Here is an 18,025-nt window from a genome sequence, read left to right on the forward strand (position 1 = left end):
ACAGCCATTAAGTTTGATCAGCCAGGTATTTGCAGAGCTGGGCCCAGGGGGAACCAGAAAGTGAACATGAAGAATCTGGGGTTTGGGAGGAGGGGTCTGACTGGGGATGAGCCAGGGTTGGAAGGCTCTGTGGCCAGAGAGCCCAGATGGAGCTGCTGGGGGTGGGGCGGCCAGTACATACCTTGAAATCTCTGGGGTAGAAACAGTTGACTTCACTTCGAGCAAACAAGTTAACCTAGATGAGGAGCACCGGGCCTGTTCTGCTCAGGGATCTGAGACTGTGTGGGTAGCTGATCAGGAAGCAGGCTTGCTGGCACTGTCTACCCGGGCCCACACGACCACGCTGGGCAGGAGAATGGGAACAGGATGCCAAGCGGACGGGGGCTGTGGCTCCCGTGTCTCCAGTGGGGGTGGGAGATGCAGTCAGGAAAGTCGCCACAGAAAGCCAAGGGCCTTGGTCCTCTTTCCCTGGGCCCCTGTTTCTCAGGGACTTCAGGCAGACCTAACTGTGGGAAGCCGGGACCAAACTGTAGCATGTGGGACTGTGGTCAGACTTTAGGAAGCACTGTTTGTTAGCAAGGTAACCGGGAGAGGAGTGACATAGTCTTGTTGGAGGTTTTAAAACAGAAGAGATGGGAAGTGAGTGAATCACCTCTGGGCCCCTTGTAATGGGTTGAAAGTGACTAGGGGAGGTCATCTTAGCTGACCTATAATTGGGCAAAGCTGATGTTTTAAGTATTCACTTACATCCATCATGCTTCAGAGGCACAGAATTTCTTGTAATGTGCTATGTACTCCATGCTCTTTTATATTTTAGGCTTGCATACCTTTGTTCTTGCTGATGTTTTGGCTTATTTATTTACATATTTTGATTTTTCAGGCACATTCTCTTCCTTCCTACTACCATGCCCTTCACCTGGCTCACTCTGACACATTTTCAGGACCCAGCTTAAGTCCCAAGGACCATATCTTCAAGGCAGCGTTTCTGGACCCCCGTCTAAGGCTCCTTTCCTCTCTCCTGTCACAGTGCTTGTCGCTTTTATTAAAATGAGAGGAACATGCGTCTAGCTCTTCCTGATGATAGTGTCCCAAGCATAAAGATCCTTTCTCACTCGCCACTGTGAACTTGAACTTGAATGCCTGGGATTATGCCAGGTGCTCAGTGTATGTTTGTAGGACAGAAGACCCAGATGAGAAGTTCTGTCACCTAGGCCAGGCACTTAACCTCTGTTTCTCAGGTTTCTTACATGAAATTAAGAGTTGGTTATATTAACTCTAAAATCTACAAGGGGAGTTCTTAGTCCACTAGCCCCTCCAATCCTTGTCTTCCTTTTTTTCTACAGCAATTCTAAGGTCATGTTTAGCTTTAAAACCTGTAGGTTTTGAAATATAATGTATTCATTTCAGTTCAGTCGCTCAGTCATGTCCGACTCTTTGCAACCCCATGAATCACAGCACGCCAGGCCTCCCTGTCCATCACCAACTCCCGGAGTTTACTCAAACTCATGTCCATCGAGTCAGTGATGCCATCCAGCCATCTCATCCTCTGTCGTCCCCTTCTCCTCCTGCCCCCAATCCCTCCCAGCATCAGGGTCTTTTCCAAAGAGTCAACTCTTGGCATGAGGTGGCCAAAGTACTGGAGTTTCAGCTTCAGCATCAGTCCTTCCAATGAACACCCAGGACTGATCTCCTTTAGGATGGACTGGTTGGATCTCCTTGCAGTCCAAGGGACTCTCAAGAGTCTTCTCCAACACCATAGTTCAAAAGCATCAATTTTTCAGCGCTCAGCTTTCTTCACAGTCCAACTCTCACATCCATACGTGACCATTGGAAAAACCATAGCCTTGACGAGATGGACCTTTGTTGGCAAAGTAATGTCTCTGCTTTTTAATATGCTATCTAGGTTGGTCATAACTTTCCTTCCAAAGAGTAAGCGTCTTTTAATTTCATGGCTGTAGTCACCATCTGCAGTGATTTTGGAGCCCCAAAAAATAAAGTCAGCCACTGTTTCCACTGTTTCCCCATCTATTTCCCATGAAATGATGGGACCAGATGCCATGATCTTAGTTTTCTGAATGTTGAGCTTTAAGCCAGCTTTTTCACTCTCCTCTTTCACTTTCATCAAGAGGCTTTTTAGTTCCTCTTCACTTTCTGCCATAAGGGTGGTGTCATCTGCATATAATGTATTTACTGTTGTTAATAAGGATGGCAGAATCAGATTAAAGGCAAATCGTAGAGTTTGTTGGAAAGACAATGTTACAGATTATAAGATTCATCAGAATAGGTTTTATTTGCTCAGCAGGACAGCTGAATCTGTAGAATGGAGTGCCTTTAAAAGAGTTTTAGGGGGAAAACCAAATATCATATAGTAATGCATATATGTGGGATCTGAAAAAATTGGTATAGATGGTCTTATTTACAAAGCAGAAACAGAGACATGGACACAGAGAACAAATGCATAGACACCAAGCAGGGAAGAGGGTGGGATGAATTGGGATTGACAGACATGCATGATTGATACTATGTATAAAATAAATAACTAAGGAGAACCTACTGTATAGCACGGGGAACTCTGCTGAATGCTCTGTGGTGACCTGGAAAGAAATCCAGGAGAGAAAGAAAATAGGAAAGAAATCCAAAAAAAAGAGGGGATTGTGTATATGTCTAGCTGATTCAGTTTGCTATACAGTAGAAACTAACACATTATAATGCAGCTATACTCCAGTAAAAACTTTTTTTAAAAAAATGAAGAGTTTTAGGTGGAATTTCCTGGCAGTCCAGTGGTCAGGACTTGGCAGTTTCCCTGCTAAGGGCCTGGGTTCAATCTCTGGTCAGGGAACTAAGATCCTATAAGCTGCACAGTGTGGCCAAAGTTGGGGGGGTGGGGAAGCTTAGTAGAAGAGTTTTCTTTGTGACTTTCTGACTCTGTGACCCCATGGACTGCAGCACGCCAGGCTTCCCTGTCCTTCACCATCTCCTGGAGATTGCTCAAACTAATTAATGTCCACTGATTTGGTGATGCCATCCAACCATCTTGTTCTCTGTTGTCCCCTTCTCCTCCTGCCTTCAATCTTTCCCAGCATCAGGGTCTTTTTCAGTGAGTCAGTTCTTCGCATCAGGTGGCCAAAGTATTGGAGCTTCAGCTTCAGCATCAGTCCTTCCAATCTAGCAAATCTAGTGGTGATTTTGCTGAGTTAGGACTCTAGTAGCTCCAAGCATTTTCTTCTCATTTAGGGAGGGATCAGAGTGGAGGAGGAGCGTAGGGTAGGGGGTAAGAATGGTTTTGGGGCTTGTCTTGAGCGTGAGCGTTGTGGGAAGGTCTGGTGTAGTGTGGATGAGTGAGGGAGGGATCTGGGGACTGGCCTCGATGGCTGAGCCAGAGCGTGTGCGGAGAAGAGCAGCCAAGCAGGGGCTCTCAAGGGTAGCTTGGAGGTGATAGTTGGGGAATTTCTGACCATAGTTTGAAGTTCACGTTGTTCCAAGAAGGGTAGAAAAGCAGAGAGGGCTTTAACCAGAGAGGAGAGGGTGGCTAAAAATGACAGCTTTACTTTTTGTAAAAAGTTCATTTTGACAGCAACATAGAGAATGGATGGAAGCCTAGAGGCAGAAAGTTGATTCTTCTTTCCATTCACCCAGCTCACCATCAGTCCTTGTGAGCTATGCTTCTATCGCTTTACTCAGCAAACAAGCATTATTGAATGCTCGGTTCTGAGAACAAGCTCTGTAATCAGTAGGCCCACATTTGATTAGGCCTCTCCTGCCCCTTACCCATCTGTGTGACGCTGGGCAGACTACTTACTCTGTCAGTCGTTCGATTTAGCACCTGAGAAGTAGGACTAGTAATACCCCTGAATACGTGGCAGGGTGGTTGGGAAGATTAAATTAGATAATGCTTAATAAGTGCTTGCCATTATGCCAGGAGCTCATAAACGTTCATAAACCTAGCTATTTGTGTTCATAGTAGCAGGTTGGCAGTACAAATGAGGGAGCTGTCGTGATCCTGGGGGTTGTTAAAGCCGTGGGTGGTGTGGAGACCGGCCCGGAAGGAGACTCGGGGCAGATGTTAGCTAAGCTCAGGCTGTTAATACTTGGAGAGCATCCTGGTGAACGGTGAGGGAGGTGCAGAGGCGCGTGCCCCCAGGAGTGGGCAGGTCTTCACTTTAACACCAGGCAGAGTGTCATCAGCTTTGGTCAGTTCAGTGGGGGAGATTTAGAAAAGCCTTTTGGAGAGGGTGGAGCTGAATTGGGTCCGAAAGGATGAATGGGACTCCGTTGGGTAGATGTGAAGGGAGAGTGTGCTTCCCACACAAGTGGTGAACACTTGGGGAGTCAGAAAGAGGATGCCTGCTAGGCGGGGATAAGCAGGCCTGGAAGGTAGGAACTCTTGTTTTTTTCTGGCTGCACTGGGTCTTTTTGCTGCACTCAGGCTTTCTCTAGTTGCCCTGAGCAGGGGCTCCTCGCTATTGTGATGTGCAGGCTTCTCATCGCTCTGGCTTCTCTTGGTGCAGGGCACGGCTCTAGGTGCTCAGCTTTCAATAGTTGCCGCTCTCGGGCTTAGTGGCCTCGAGGCACGTGGAATCTTCCTAGCCCAGAGATCAAATCCATGTCCCCTGCATTGGCAGGTGGATTCTTAACCACTGGACCACCAGGGAAGTCCAATGGGGACTCGTTAAGTGAGTACAAAGAGAAAGTATTGAGGTCTAAGTAACTGTCAAAGGATTTTTGGTAGAACTTTGAATGCCGTTCTGAGGATTTTAGATTCTCAGATTTTAATATGAATGTCAGTAAGAGGGCAGATAGATAGTATCAAGCTTTTATTTAGAAAGACTTTTAAGGACAAAGGTATGAATGGTCACAAAAGAGGGAAGGCGAGGAGAAAACCACTTAGAAGTTTATTACAAAACTCTAGGGCAAAAGCATTGAGAACTTGAACTAGGACCGTGGGAATAGAAGGAAAGGATGCATTACAGAACTTTAAGGAAATGGAATTGATGGGATTCAGTGACTCACCTTTTGTGGGGGGGACATGGAAGGGGTGAATTTGCAGCCTGAGAGACTAGGAAATAGTGATGCCATTGAGCACGGGCAGTGGGAGGAGAGATGACCTGCCCAGTTCTGAATCTGAGGTGCTCGTGAGATACCTGTTTAGAGGAACTGTCATGCTGGCACAGCAGGTTGTTGGGCTGAAGCTAACAGGTATGATTTGGGTCAGAAGCAGGTAGAAGAGTCCTTTGATTCCAGGCATAGTTGAAGTCACAGAAAACAGGAAATGGCTTGGGCAGTGAAGAGCCCACCTTTGGGGAGGGACTCAATTATCGGCAAAAAGGCAGGAGTGGAACTCATTGCTGACACAGGAAGAGGAATAGAAGAGACAGGTGGGTGTCATCAGGAAGAAGGGGAGAGATTTTCAAGAGCAACACAAATGATCAGCAGCCTTATAAGCGCAGAGACGGAAGTGGCACATGAGCATGTAAATTGTCTGTTGATTGACATGTTGAAAGTGACATCTTTGGGTGGCATATGGAGGGTCAGCTGACATGGGATCGCTAAGGGTGGAGGACATCTCATGGACATGTCCATCCTGGGTGCCTGAGCGTCATGAGGTTTTGGATAGTTGGCGTACGTTTCCTCCAGGTTGGGATTTTTTGCCCACCCATTGTTTGAATCTTTCCTCAACAGCCACTTATCAGCAGGGATGCAGAGTTTGAGGAAGGATCAAGGGACCTCCTTTCTGTTCCCAAGGCTGGAATGGCTGTGTGTGAGGATGTCCCTTATCTCAGGAAAGGATAGGCGCCCACCTGTGGGTTCACATGTCTGAGATGGGCATGCGCAAGGTGTCATCCACTCTCTAGTTAGGTCCTTCTCTGAGCACACTGGTTGAGGTTAGGGGCAGAGTTCCTGGCTCTTCTTCCAGCAGAGCAGTCCTTGGAGATGGTGTCAGCCCTGGAATACTTGGCCATGGGTTGAAATTGGCTTGAGAGAAAGGGGGCTGCCCCAGGGAGATGAGCGCCTGAGTCCGCTCTTTGGATGGGTCCGGGAATCCACTTGCCACCATTTTAATATTCGGCTTTTCCAGCTTAGGGAAAGGAACGTAATTTCCTTTCTCCAGGTTTTGTCGTAGTGGATGAGTTTAGAAGTAGAGGGTAAGGATGTTGGGAATGTGGTGAGACCCGGAAGAGCCGCTTGTTGTAAATCTTGTTGTTGGTACTGTAACAAGTTTCTAATTCTCTTTGGGGATAAAGCACAACATTGGGCCACGTGTGTGTCCACACATCCTCTCGTGGTTTGTTTTTCCTTTTGTTTCTTCTCTGCACCAGCTCCCTTCCAGGAGTCAGAGGCTGGCTCTCACCCCCTGCTGCCCTCCTCCCACACTTGCTGGTTTGGGCTTTGGGGCTCACTTCCTGTCCTCTCTGCCAAGGGTCCCCAGGTGGAAGGTTCTGCCCAAGGGGGATGGTTTTCATTGCAAATGGGTCCAGTGGGCCATCTGAGGTTGCAGCTGGATTTTGATGCAAATGCCAGAGTTCCCCAGCCTGCACTCCACTTGCTTAGGGAGTGGTGGCCGGGGGTGGGGCGGCATAGCCTCCCAGAGTGTTTCCTGGGACCCTGATGGCCCTGGATCTGGCTGTGTCCAAAGCCCAATGCTGCCCTGACTGCCCACTTCTTCTCAGCCCCTCCCCTTGTGCTTCTTTGGCCTTCCTGTCTGTCTCCTTTATGTTTTCCTTCTCTTCCCTACATAACCTTTCCTTTCCCCATCTCTTTCCTTTCTCCATTTTCTCAGAGCAAAGCAAACACCTGTTAGAACTTGGCTGCATCGAGTTTTCCTCTCCTCTTCCTTCCTTCATCTCCTCTAGTCCTTTAAGAACACAAGATAAATATTTATAAAGTGTGCAAGCCTTGGAATGAGGGGATTTGGTGAATGTATAAGGTAGTTGTTGGAAATGAATTTGGGGGAGGGGACATGGCATGTGAGAACTTCCGCTGTGTTTACCTTTGCCCTGGGCAAGGGGAGCAGGAATAACATAGCTTGCAAGGAAATAGAAGTGTGGGCGAGTTACAAGTCAGAAGACCCAGATTTCGTTTCTAAGCCCTCTGTGATCAGAGGACACTTGGTCCTCTTTGCCATGCACTGATCTTTATTTTAAAAATAGGAATTGTGGCACTTGTCATTACTACCTTGGTGAAATGATTCCTTAAATGCTTTGGAAAGTGGGATTATTTTTGTTATTTTTATGGGTGGATATCTCTGTGGCAAAAGGTAGAACCTGAATTTTGCAGCATGTGTAAAATGAGCTGATAGTATTGATATCTCTAATGAGTCTCTCAGCTCTTATATTCCGTTTTCCCTAGACAATTCTTGGCATCTAATGGGGGGAGAGGGTGGGTCCTAACAAAATTTGGTGGATGGACAGACAGATGGATGGCTGGATGAACGAATCTCTAAATGTCTAATGGCCCTTTTTACCCCCTTCCTACTGCTATTTCCATCTCACGTGGGCACCACCGCCCCCTCCTGGCCAGCAGCAGTATTACGGTGCAGTCCATAGGTGGGCCATAGCTGGGCCCTTCGCCCCTGTTTCTCCCCAGCCCAGAACCCTGGCTCCCTGAGCTGGCTCCTTGGGACCTGTCTTTGGCCCTCAATTACTGACGGCTTGTCTTTCCTGCCCCTCCCTGTCCACCCCACTCCCTCTCTCCGTCCGCCCCTGCAGCACTGCCAGTAACTCCAACCGCAGCACACCAGCCTGCTCCCCCATCCTCCGGAAGCGGTCTCGCTCGCCAACCCCGCAGAACGTAGACGGAGACACCATGGTGGAGAAGGGCTCAGATCACTCCTCGGACAAGTCGCCGTCCACCCCGGAGCAGGGCGTGCAGCGCAGCTGCTCCTCGCAGTCCGGCCGCAGTGGTGGCAAAAACTCCAAGGTGAGCCTGACCCCGCCGGCCACTCTGTCCTTGCTCATTAGCTGGCTGCAGGGAGGCTGGCGTTGGGGAACCGTGAGGTAGAGAACCCCTTTGTGGAGGGACCTGATTGACCAGCCCTAGTGTCCTAGAGAGAGCCTCTGTTCTGTGAGGTGAGAGTGGGAGGCAGGGGAGAACCCCTATTAAATCTTGATCTTAGCTTAGCCCTCAGAGAGGCCCCAGGAGCTAGTAAAAGGATTCCACGATGACCACTGTCTCTCATTAGGGGTGAGGGAGGCTCACAAGCCTTGAGATTTGGAGGAGGGGAGCTCTGGGGATCAGGAGGGGTCGTCTCTTCAGGCCTGCTACGTTTTCCAAATTTGGCGTAGAGGGGAACATTATTTGGGACAAATACAGTGCCGGGAAGGGAGTCCTCAGGGACTTGCAGAATGGTGTATTAACCTCGGCCCTGGCCATCACCCAGCCTTACCTTTGGTAATAACCCCCCTGGTACCCACATGGCCAAGAAGAGAGCGACAGGGCCGTCCACCCCTCCCGAGTATGTCCTTGTTACACCCGAGCCCCCGTTTGCCTAAGGGGGCCTGGGCTATTTATGCTTCCACAAAGAGTCGTCCGCCCCGGCCTTTAGTCCTTTGGGAGGCAGACAATGTCTCTGCCTCTATGCTCCTTAAAAGAGCTTCTCCTTCCCTCTTGACTCACAGGCCCTGGGGAGGGGAGGAGACCCCGGGAGGCTCGGGAGCTGGCGTCCCACCTGAATTTGTCTTTTGATTTCTTGTTCTTCCTCTTCTTCCCCACCATCCCCCAAATACCTTCTTTGCATGCATGGTCTTAGTCTCACAAGCGCCTCTCAAAAGTAAGCCATCTTTTGTCTCTGTCTTCAGTCTCCCCTCCGGTGTTGAACTGTCTGTAGTGCTCCGCACCCCGCCCCCCACCCCCGCCCAGTTTGGCCCATGTGTCTTGCTTGGTCCCTTTCCCAGAAGGGCCGGCCCCACTGCCCCTGGCAGGCTGGCTGAGGTCACCAAGGGACCATTCCCACTGCACCCGGAGTCGGAGAACAGACCCGCCCCCACCCTCCCCACCGCACCCCTAACCGTCTCTGCCTGCTCCCCAAACACTGCCTCGGCGGGGAGTCTGTCCCCTCCTTACATGGTGCCGTTGAGAAGCAGAGTCCTGCCAGGGCTTAGTTTCGTTCCTTTGGGGAAGGGAGGCTCCGGATCTGGTGGAGCAGTGGGACCTGATCCCCGCTGCTCAGGTGAGTTGATTGAGGCTCACAGCTTCCCCTACATGAGTTCCCTGATGCAGTAGAGTGACCCTAGGAGCTCACCTTAGCCACACCTTCCTTCCGCTTGCTCAGCCTGAGCGCCCCTTACTGCTTCCACCCACAGTCCAGCCTGCGGCTCATCGTGTTCTTAGGATCCTGACTCGTGATCAGAGGGGACTGTTTCTCCCAGAGGGTATGGTGCCAACACTGGAAGGTCGTGGACATAGACAGCCCCTGCCCGGTCCTGCATAGATAGGACCAGGTCAGGGAGCCGTGCTGGACAAGTCTACCCAGGACCCCAGGATTTGAGAGGCCTAAGGAGAGCTTAGAGGGAGTAGAGGGTGAATAGTAGGTGTTTCAGAACAGCAGGACTCAGGAAATGATACCCACAGGGGAAGCGGGTGGCTACAGCCTGGAGAAGAGAGAGCTGAGAGGTGAACTTCATCATAGTCTGAAGCCTCTGTTTTGGGGAGCAGCAGGATGAACAGCTGTTCCCCTTCCTGAGAGGTGAACAAGAGGTCACAGGGCTAATCCTGCAGTCTGTGACCTTGAGGGTAAAAGCTCATCTTAGCTGTGACGGCTGCTGGCTGTGGGCAGAAGGGGGAAACTGTGCCTGAATTGGGGAGGCCCCCAGGAGTCTGCTGTGGATTTGGGAGCTTAGTGGGTGCAGGGCTGTGTGGGGACGGACGGGGTCTGGCGATGACCTCTGTCCACCCCTCTGGAATGCCTCACCCCGCTGGCTGGGGAGAGGGCAGATGTTGCTGGACAAGGCGTCTGGTTATTGTTCCTCTGCCTCTGCCCACAGGGTGTGCACCTTTGCCATCCTAAGGTCAAGCTCCGAGCTTCCTCACCCTCTTACCCCTCTGCCAAGGCACTCAGCGAGCAGTGCTTATGGTCGATAGCACTCACAGAGTGCCTCTTGGTCAGGTGATGGGGTTGAAAGGAGCATCCAGTAATGAGGATTTTTAAAACTTGTAAGTGGTAGATCTTCTTTCAAAAAGGAATATGAAGACCAGATTCCCACCCCCAGGCAGTGTCCAGTCTGAGAAGAGAGATAAGAAACACAGATTATCCACATTGTTTGTTCCCAGATTATCCACAAACCAAACCTGACCTTAAGGACCACAGGAGTAGTTGGGATGCTCCGTGAATTCAAAGGCAGGGGAGAGTACACGTCTGAGATGGGGATCTGGTGCCCAGAGCTGGGCTGGAACTCCCAGTGGGATTGTGGAGGGGCACAGTGGGGCCTCGGAAGGGACTGGGACCTGAGCGTGGACCCAGAGTGTATCCCGGCACCTTTCCTGCTGAGGAGCTGAAGGGGGAAGGAGCGAGTTCCCCGCCTCCCCACCCCATTCCATCACCGACACCGCAGCCGTTAACAAGGACTGACTTGTGGGGAGAGGGCTCCCTGCCACCCCAGGGGGACGTGGTTGCAGCCATGGTCGGTCTGGGCCAGACTTCGAAGATGACACCGGTATAGAAATTAGGTCCTGCACAGGTCAGGGCCTGGAGTAGAGAGCGAGGGAAAGCTACAAGGGGGAGAGAAAGAGAGGAGGAGGGTCTTGTGGTGGGAACACCCCCTCCCCCCGTGGAGCATTTTCTCAGGTTGACCACATGTGTCCACAGGGAGGGGTCTGGCGGCCAGAGCTGTGGTCACTGTTCTCACAGCCAGGCCACCTCGCTCCCTGTGTCCCCTGCACCTCTTCGGGGAGATGACCTCATATATTCTTCAGACGGGCCGGATAGTCCACTTTTTGCTGGAGCCAGACCTCACTCACAGTGTCTGTCTCCCCTTCTCCACACCCCCATTTCCTTGTGTGTTAATACGTTGCAGTTGGACTAGGTAGCCGGGGAGGTCTCGCTCCTGTGACTCTGTGGCTATCCTGCTGCGTCTGACCCTGGCTGGGGCAGCCCTGCCCAGAGCCCGGGGCTGGACATCAAGGCCCAGTTCTGATCCAGGACCCCTTAGTTGGTGCCACCGCCCAGCTTCCGCACTGTAGTGCTGGCTTGCAGCCACCAGGGGGAGCCCCGCAGCCGTCGCCGCCCCACCAGCTCCTGAACTGGGTACCGGGCTGTCTGGTAGGACCCAGACCGTCCCTGCTTGGCTCCCTGCGCTGGGTGTGTGGTGTCACGGCCTCTGTGGCTCTGGTGTGCCTTTAACCTTTTGACTCTTGCCCTGTTTTTCGATCCTAATTTTCATGGTTTCCTTTCCAGTACGACAGACTTTACCTGATCAAAGTAAGAAATTGTTCTTTCCTCCCTACTCCTAGAACTGTAGCGCTCCTCTGTCCCTCCCCTGCCCTCATTCCATCTCCAGACTCCTGGGCCTTTGCACTGGGGAGATGTGTAAGGAAGTCGCTGTTTCCAGGGGCCTTGGTGTCCCCGAGGGGCTTGCTCTGCAGACTTCTAGGAAAAGCATAGAAGCCTGCTCAGCTCAGCCCTCACCCAGCAGCTGTCTTTGGGCAGTTCTCCTGATGTCCCCTTCTCCCCTTCTGGCTAAATCCACTAATAGGTAACCTGTTAGAAAGCCCTTGCCCACTCCCTCATTCTGTTCTTCCCCCGCCCCCAGCCTTCTCTGCACAGGAGGACAGAGGGGCTGAGAACCTGCTGGCCAGTGGCCTCATGGGTTCCAGAGGACACCCTCCGGGTCCACCAGCCCCTGAGAGTCAGGCCCTCCTGGCCCAGCAGCTCCTTTAAGACTCGGTCCTCAAAAGCAGAGCCACAGGGATTGAACTTGCCTCTGCGAGGCTGATTGGAGTTCAGGGACTCACGCCCATGTGGCTTGTTCTCAGGGGCTGCTGTGGATTTGGCCAGAGGGGTGGACACCCTCAGTGGTGACGGGTAACCAGCTGCCCAGAGCGTGCTGGATGGGGGCAGAGGCTTAGACAGAGGGACAAAAGTCCTTGCTCTGTGTATCTGACCTGGCAGTACCTGCGAACCCATATTCTTAACCCCAGTTTACACAAGCAGGTAACACATACAGAGGTACCACCTGGCGAGGCAAGAGAGGGGCCCAGCTTCCCTGGTGCAGGCTCTCAGTTGTCCTGAATCTCCTTGTTCTAGACAGATTCAGAAGGGTTGGTTTGGTGAAACATGGGCACACTGTGGGTGGTTGAGGCCAGCGGCTCCTAGAGCATGCCTTTCCACTGTTGAGAGGCGTTCTCATGGATACTGCACAGCCGCATGTTGTGTGAGCTCAGAATCAGGACCCAGGAATTTCGGTGCCCTAAGGTGCAGGTAGGGCTTCCCTGGTGGCTCAGTGGTAAAGAATCCACCTGCAATGCAGAAGACGTGGTTCAATCCCTGGGCCTGGAAGATCCCCTGGAGAAGGAAATGGCAACCCACTCCAGTATTCTTGCCTGGGAAATCCCATGGACAGAGGAGCCTGGTGAGCTCCATTCCGTGGGGTCACGAAGAGTTGGGCATGACTTAGCAACTAGGCAACAACAAGGTGAAGTCTGACACAGCCTCCTTGCCCCATCCTCTCTCCTCCAGGATGACTAGAGGCTGATTTTCAGTCCACAGTTCCCTTGTGGCAATAACACCCTCGATGATGGAATCAATGGTTTTGAACATTTGGACTTGGGTTGGAGGAGAAGGCAAGGCTGTATTGGGAATATGTGACTCCCAGATGGGGCCATGGGGACAGCTTTTGTTGGAAAGTGACCATAGAGAGCATCCTGCAGAGAGGAGAGGGTTGAGATCCTGCCCTGCTGCCTGCCCCCTGGCCAGTGAGATAGGGTGTGGGGATGAGCAGAGCCCCTGAGAGGCAGCACCCCCGCAGTGCCTCTCCTTCCCCTGCTGACACTCTTCAGAGTGAAGGTGAAGGGCTCTATGGGGTTCTTCTGGCAGGATGGGGTCGCCAGCAAAGGGGGCGATGGCATGACCAGGCTTCATCTCTGCATTCACACTCACCCCTGGGCTCCACCAGACACTGGACAACAGACCTCCTGGGACAATGGCTGCCTCCTCCTTCCCTTATGAGTCAGACCCCATAGGACGAGGTGGACGGGATAAAGGTTGCTGACTGTACCCAGGGTCCACACCTCTGCATGCACAGCCGTACCGTGAAGGGACCATCACAGTGAAGCAAAGGTTACAGTGCAGCGAGTCACGTGGCTTTTTTCATTTCCCAGTGCGTATAAAAGTTACGTTTACCCTGGACCTCAGTCTGTCGAGTATACAATAGCATTCTGTTTAAAATAGCAGCGTACATGTAATTAAATTATAATTTAAAATAAAATGTTAATTAAAATGTCATGCTGTAGGCAAAATGACATCAATAGACTTGCTTGACATGGGACTGCCATAAACCTTCAATTTGTTTAAAAAAAAATGCAATATCTTCAAAGTGCAATAAAACAAGTTGGGTATAAAGTTAAGATGTGGACCCATAAGCAAAGCTTCTTTGCACCCAGCCATCCTCCTCCTGAACCACACCCTTGGCAAAGCTTTTAAAACGGAAAATACTCCTGTCTACCCAAGCTGAACCTGTCGGATCAGCCCCTCAAGGCAGGGGCCCTAGGCAGGTGTGTGTCTGTCTATCTCTGTCTGCCTGTCTGTCTGTCTTCAAGTGGGACGTGTGTGAGGGAGTCCTGGCCTGTGAGATGGAAGATGGACCAGGCACAATCCTACTCATCCCTCCTCTTTCCCTAAAAAACTTCCCATTACTGCGAAGATGAGCAGCCTTCTAGCAGGGCTGGGAACGGAGGGCATCTGCATGGTGGAGTTGGGTCAGACCCGAGTCTCATGAAGTCAGGAAGGACCTTTAGCAATTACGTGCTTCACCCGTCCTCCCAAGGCTGAGCCCCAACCACTCCTTGGCCGCTTTCTCTTTGCCGATCAGCCAGTGGGGCGGAAGGAGGAATTTGCCCAGTTGGAGGGAAATTTCTAGCGATTCCTTGGCTCCCCGACCCCAGAAGATCCCGCCCAGCCTTTCCGAGGGGCTGACGTGGAGCGGACGGCTGTGTGAGTCTCCGTAGGTACTTTGCTTCTGATCAGGGACCATTGGGGACTGGGTCTCGGATGCCTGCAGCGCATCCCCCCCACACCCTGCCCCCATCCGAAGAGCTTTGTGATGGGGTCGACTCCCTCCCAGCTCTCGCTGGTGCTGCGCTGCCTGCCACCCCAGCCACGGGGGCTTCCAGCATGGACTGCTCCCCGGGCCTCCTTTCGGGAGCTGTCTTGAGAAAGGAGGACCCCTGCCCCCCACCCCGAGCAGCAACATGGGGGGCCTTGAGCTGCCTTGGGATTCCTCTTCCCCGCCCGCCCTCCGCTGTGTGTGTACCTTCCCCCTGGAGCCAGGAGTACTCCGGCCGTTCCTGCCACCTCTCCCCCCACTAACACTGCTTTTCTTTTACTTTGTTCTTTCAGAAAAGCCAGAGCTGGTATAATGTAAGTATCCCTTTTCTCTTCTTGTTGGGCACGTGGGTGGGGATGGCTTGCTTAGAGGATGGAGTCGGGGGTACACTGTGGTCTCCCTGTGGGCTTGGAGCCTCAAACGGTGGGCTTTGCCCCTGACCAGACCCCTCCCACAAAAACCAGACCACAGTTACCTTCTGTAGCAGGGCAGGACTGCTGGTGAAGCGGGGTGGGGGGTGCAATTCCCGGAGACCACACAGGGATGGACTGTCTCCCCGACCCGACCTCCTGGACCCCCAGGACCCTGGACAAGGGCCCTCCAGCTCTGACAGGAGACCAGGCTGGGGAGACCCCCCCTCAAAGGGCAGACAGGACTTGGGACGGGGACCACCATCCTGGGGCCTGATCTTAAGGCCAAGTTTTCCTTCCTTTTACCAAGACATTTGGAGGAAAAAACAGGCAGCCAGAAACCTTTTCGTTTAGCAGAGGCTGGCTTCTGTAATAGGATGTGACTTCTGCCCCAGGGCCGCCTCAGTTGCCCCCCAGCATGCTCCCCCCAGAACACATCCCCTGTCCCTAGGGAGGCTCCAGCCAGGAGCTCCTGCCGGGAGGCCAATTATGGAGTAAGCAGCCCCTGCAGAGGCCGCATCCTCTGGGTCACAGAGCTGGGGCCGAGGGTCTCGAACTTACCCCTGAAGAGTCACAGGCTGAAGTCTCAGCCGCCTGCCCCGTCCTACTCCACCTTCCTGCCCTGTGGACAGACGGTCGGTTTGCAGCCGTCAACTGGTCTCCAGTCACTGTCTTCCATCCCGGAGCCTGCTCTTGCCCGAGCTTGACCCCGACGGTCATGTGGACGCATCTTCCCCACTCCCCTGACACCAGGGCATGTTGCACGGTGGACCTGGGGCTGCTGCGGGAGCAGGCTGCTGAGAGGCAGACTTGGAGGATGCTCTGGTGCAGGGGGGAGGGGAGAGGCTTGGGTTTAATGTAGACGCTCAGGTCAGTCACTGTGTGTGGTGGGTGTGTTTTCCCACACGGCTCAGCAGTTCCCCCAGAATCAAGCAGCCAGCAGTCAGTCCTGTAGCTTCCGACCCACTGCTGCTCAGGGGACTGGCCCTGAGATAGGACTGTTGGATCCCCGCCTTGGCATCACGGCGGCACAGACAAGGAGGAAGTTGGCGGGCCTTGTGGGTGGGAGGGGAGTTGAGGGCTGAGATGGCCCACCTGGGGGAGAAGGCTGCCTGAGGCTGCAGCCCCTCAGCCCCCGGGCCCCCTGTGGTCTTCCTGGGCTGTGGCTTGAGGCTGACATCCCGGGGGCATCCCGGGGGAGAAGGGAGCTCGCTGTCTGTGGGAGGAGCTGAGGCTGGAGAATGCTTTCCTGGGAGTCGGTGGGACCTCCAGCACCCTTTCCCTCATGGAATCTTCCACCACCCGGGGTGGGAGGTGGGGGGCTATTGTAAAATTAGTGCCTCACAGGGGACCAGGAAACACGGGGCTGCAAACCCACGAGACAGTTCAAACGACCGGGTTTGGACACGCAGGGCCTCGTCCCTGTTGCTCTCCCTCTCCCCTGCTCCTCTCTTTTCTCTCCAGCAGGCTTTTCCATTCTTTCTTGCGTTGCCTTCCCTAGAGTCCTTCCCTCCCCTTTCCTGGCTAACTCCCCCATTTTCGTTTCTCCACCTCCGCTTGCCGCTCCTTTCTGGCTAGGTTATCCCGACTGGCTGGCTCTTTTCTCTCTGATCCTAGCAGGTTTTCCTCCCTCCCACCCTTTCACCTCTAATCTCTCCCTCCGCCCCGCTCAGAAGACCTGGTGTCCGAGCCCTCAGCAGAGCGAGAGTCTAGAAATAGATGCTGCCACTTGGCTGGATGATGGAGGTGGGCCAGCTGCCCTGTGGGGCCTGGAGGTCAGGGGGTTCTGCTGGCAGATGAACAAGAGATTGCAGAGCTGAGCAGGTAGATTCTTCACCATTGAGCCACCTGGGAAGCCCACTCCGATGTACCAGTGTGCTTATCCACGGGCACGGCCTGAGCGTGGCTGTGCTCCCAGGCCGGATGGTCTGGCTCCATCAGGAAGCCGGGTCCTGGGGGCTTCCCCCACTGGTGCCTGAGCTCAGCCTGCTGAGCCCATGCACACGGGCGTGCCAGGCCCCCTCCCCCTGCCTGCGTGCCAAGGCCCCACCAGGAAGCTTCCCTTCAACACCCGCTCCCCAGCACTGCCCCCCGGCGTTCCATTCTTGGTTTCTCAGGAGGTCTTTGCCGCGTCCCTGTTGCTCTGACCCAGTGCTCTTTTTCCTCCATCTACCCAGTCCTCCCACGTCAGTCACCTCTGCATTGCCCTGAGACGATGGGACTTGGACCATCAGGAAGGAGGCGAGGTCTCCTCCTCAGGTCTGCCCTCAGCCCTCCCTGGCCCCTCTCCTGACACCGGTGGTGATTCTCCAGCTGCTGTGCTGCCCAAGGCTCCATCGTTGGCTCTGGAAGTCCTTGGGATGAGCAGAGGCCTTGTCGTCCTTGGCCCTGGAGACAGTTAGGAGTGCCTGGCCGGATGCAGGACAGGGAGGGTCAGCGCAGACTTGCCAACTGCTGCAAGAACGTCTGTAGCCCGTTGGCATGGCCTGGGTCTGATATGAGAGGAAGCACGCCCAATGCCTCCCTGCCCCCTGCCCCAGCCTCCGCCTCTACCTGCTTCTCTTCTGCATTTCTTCTTCTATCTATTTAGCCAGGGAGGAACTGTCACCATGGTGACAAACCAGCTTGGCATTTATGAAGAGTGGGTTCCATGGAAGGAGGTGTTTGGACCCCAGGGAGACATGGAAAGCCTGAGACAAGAGCCTCTGGTCTCCAGCAAGGGCTCTTCAGATCAAGAGTGGGGTTTGAGGGACTTCTCTGGCTGTCCAGTGATGAGACCTCTGCACTTCCCAGTACAAGGGGGTGTGGGTTCAATACCTGGTCAGGGAACTAAGATCCCACATGCGGTGCAGCATGGCCAAAAAGAGTGGGGCTTGAAGCGGGAGGCTGTCAGCAGCTGCCCTGAGTCCCTCCCAGGGCTGATCACATCTACTGCCCCTGAGTTCCCCCCTTCTCCTCCCCACCCCCCAGCCCCACCATTGACCACCCCAGTTTTATTAGTCAAGGTGCCTAGTTTGGGGGATAAGTTCACGGAGGGATAAGCTGAACAGGGAGCGAAGGGGAGAGTTGGGGGCAGGAGGGGGAATAATCTGCCCCCCCAAAGATGGCCCTGTTGGACGCAGCAGACTCAGATCTTGGAGGAAGCCAAGTCACAGAAGTCTCTTCCTGGTGCTCCAGGCGGACAGAGATGCTTCCTTACCTACCTTGCCTGTTTCCTGGGGTCAGTTGTCTCCAGGAAACCCAGGGAAGGAGCCCAGACCTCTGGTGGCTGCCCTGAGGCTTTGGGGCCCAAGTTGCCTGCTGGTCCAGGTGGGGGCGATGCTGGCTGTCTGGGGGGAGGGATGGCACCGGTCCTGTGAA

The 18,025-nt window shown here is 53.5% G+C and overlaps 1 protein-coding gene across 9 annotated transcripts in view; it reads left to right on the forward strand.

Annotated features, from left to right (window-relative positions):
- The window catches only part of GRAMD1B (GRAM domain containing 1B), a 260,267-nt gene that overhangs the window by 203,778 nt on the left and 38,464 nt on the right, over positions 1–18,025 (forward strand). For all 9 annotated transcript variants that reach the window (XM_043481178.1, XM_043481182.1, XM_043481171.1 and 6 more), the window contains 2 exons: positions 7,707–7,917; positions 14,549–14,569. In XM_043481178.1, coding sequence (XP_043337113.1) covers positions 7,804–7,917; positions 14,549–14,569 — 135 coding nt within the window. In that variant the 5' untranslated portion in view covers positions 7,707–7,803. The remainder of the gene's footprint in view (positions 1–7,706; positions 7,918–14,548; positions 14,570–18,025) is intronic.

This window comes from Cervus canadensis, chromosome 11, assembly GCF_019320065.1.
Source record: "Cervus canadensis isolate Bull #8, Minnesota chromosome 11, ASM1932006v1, whole genome shotgun sequence".
Classification (NCBI taxonomy): Eukaryota; Metazoa; Chordata; class Mammalia; order Artiodactyla; family Cervidae; genus Cervus; species Cervus canadensis.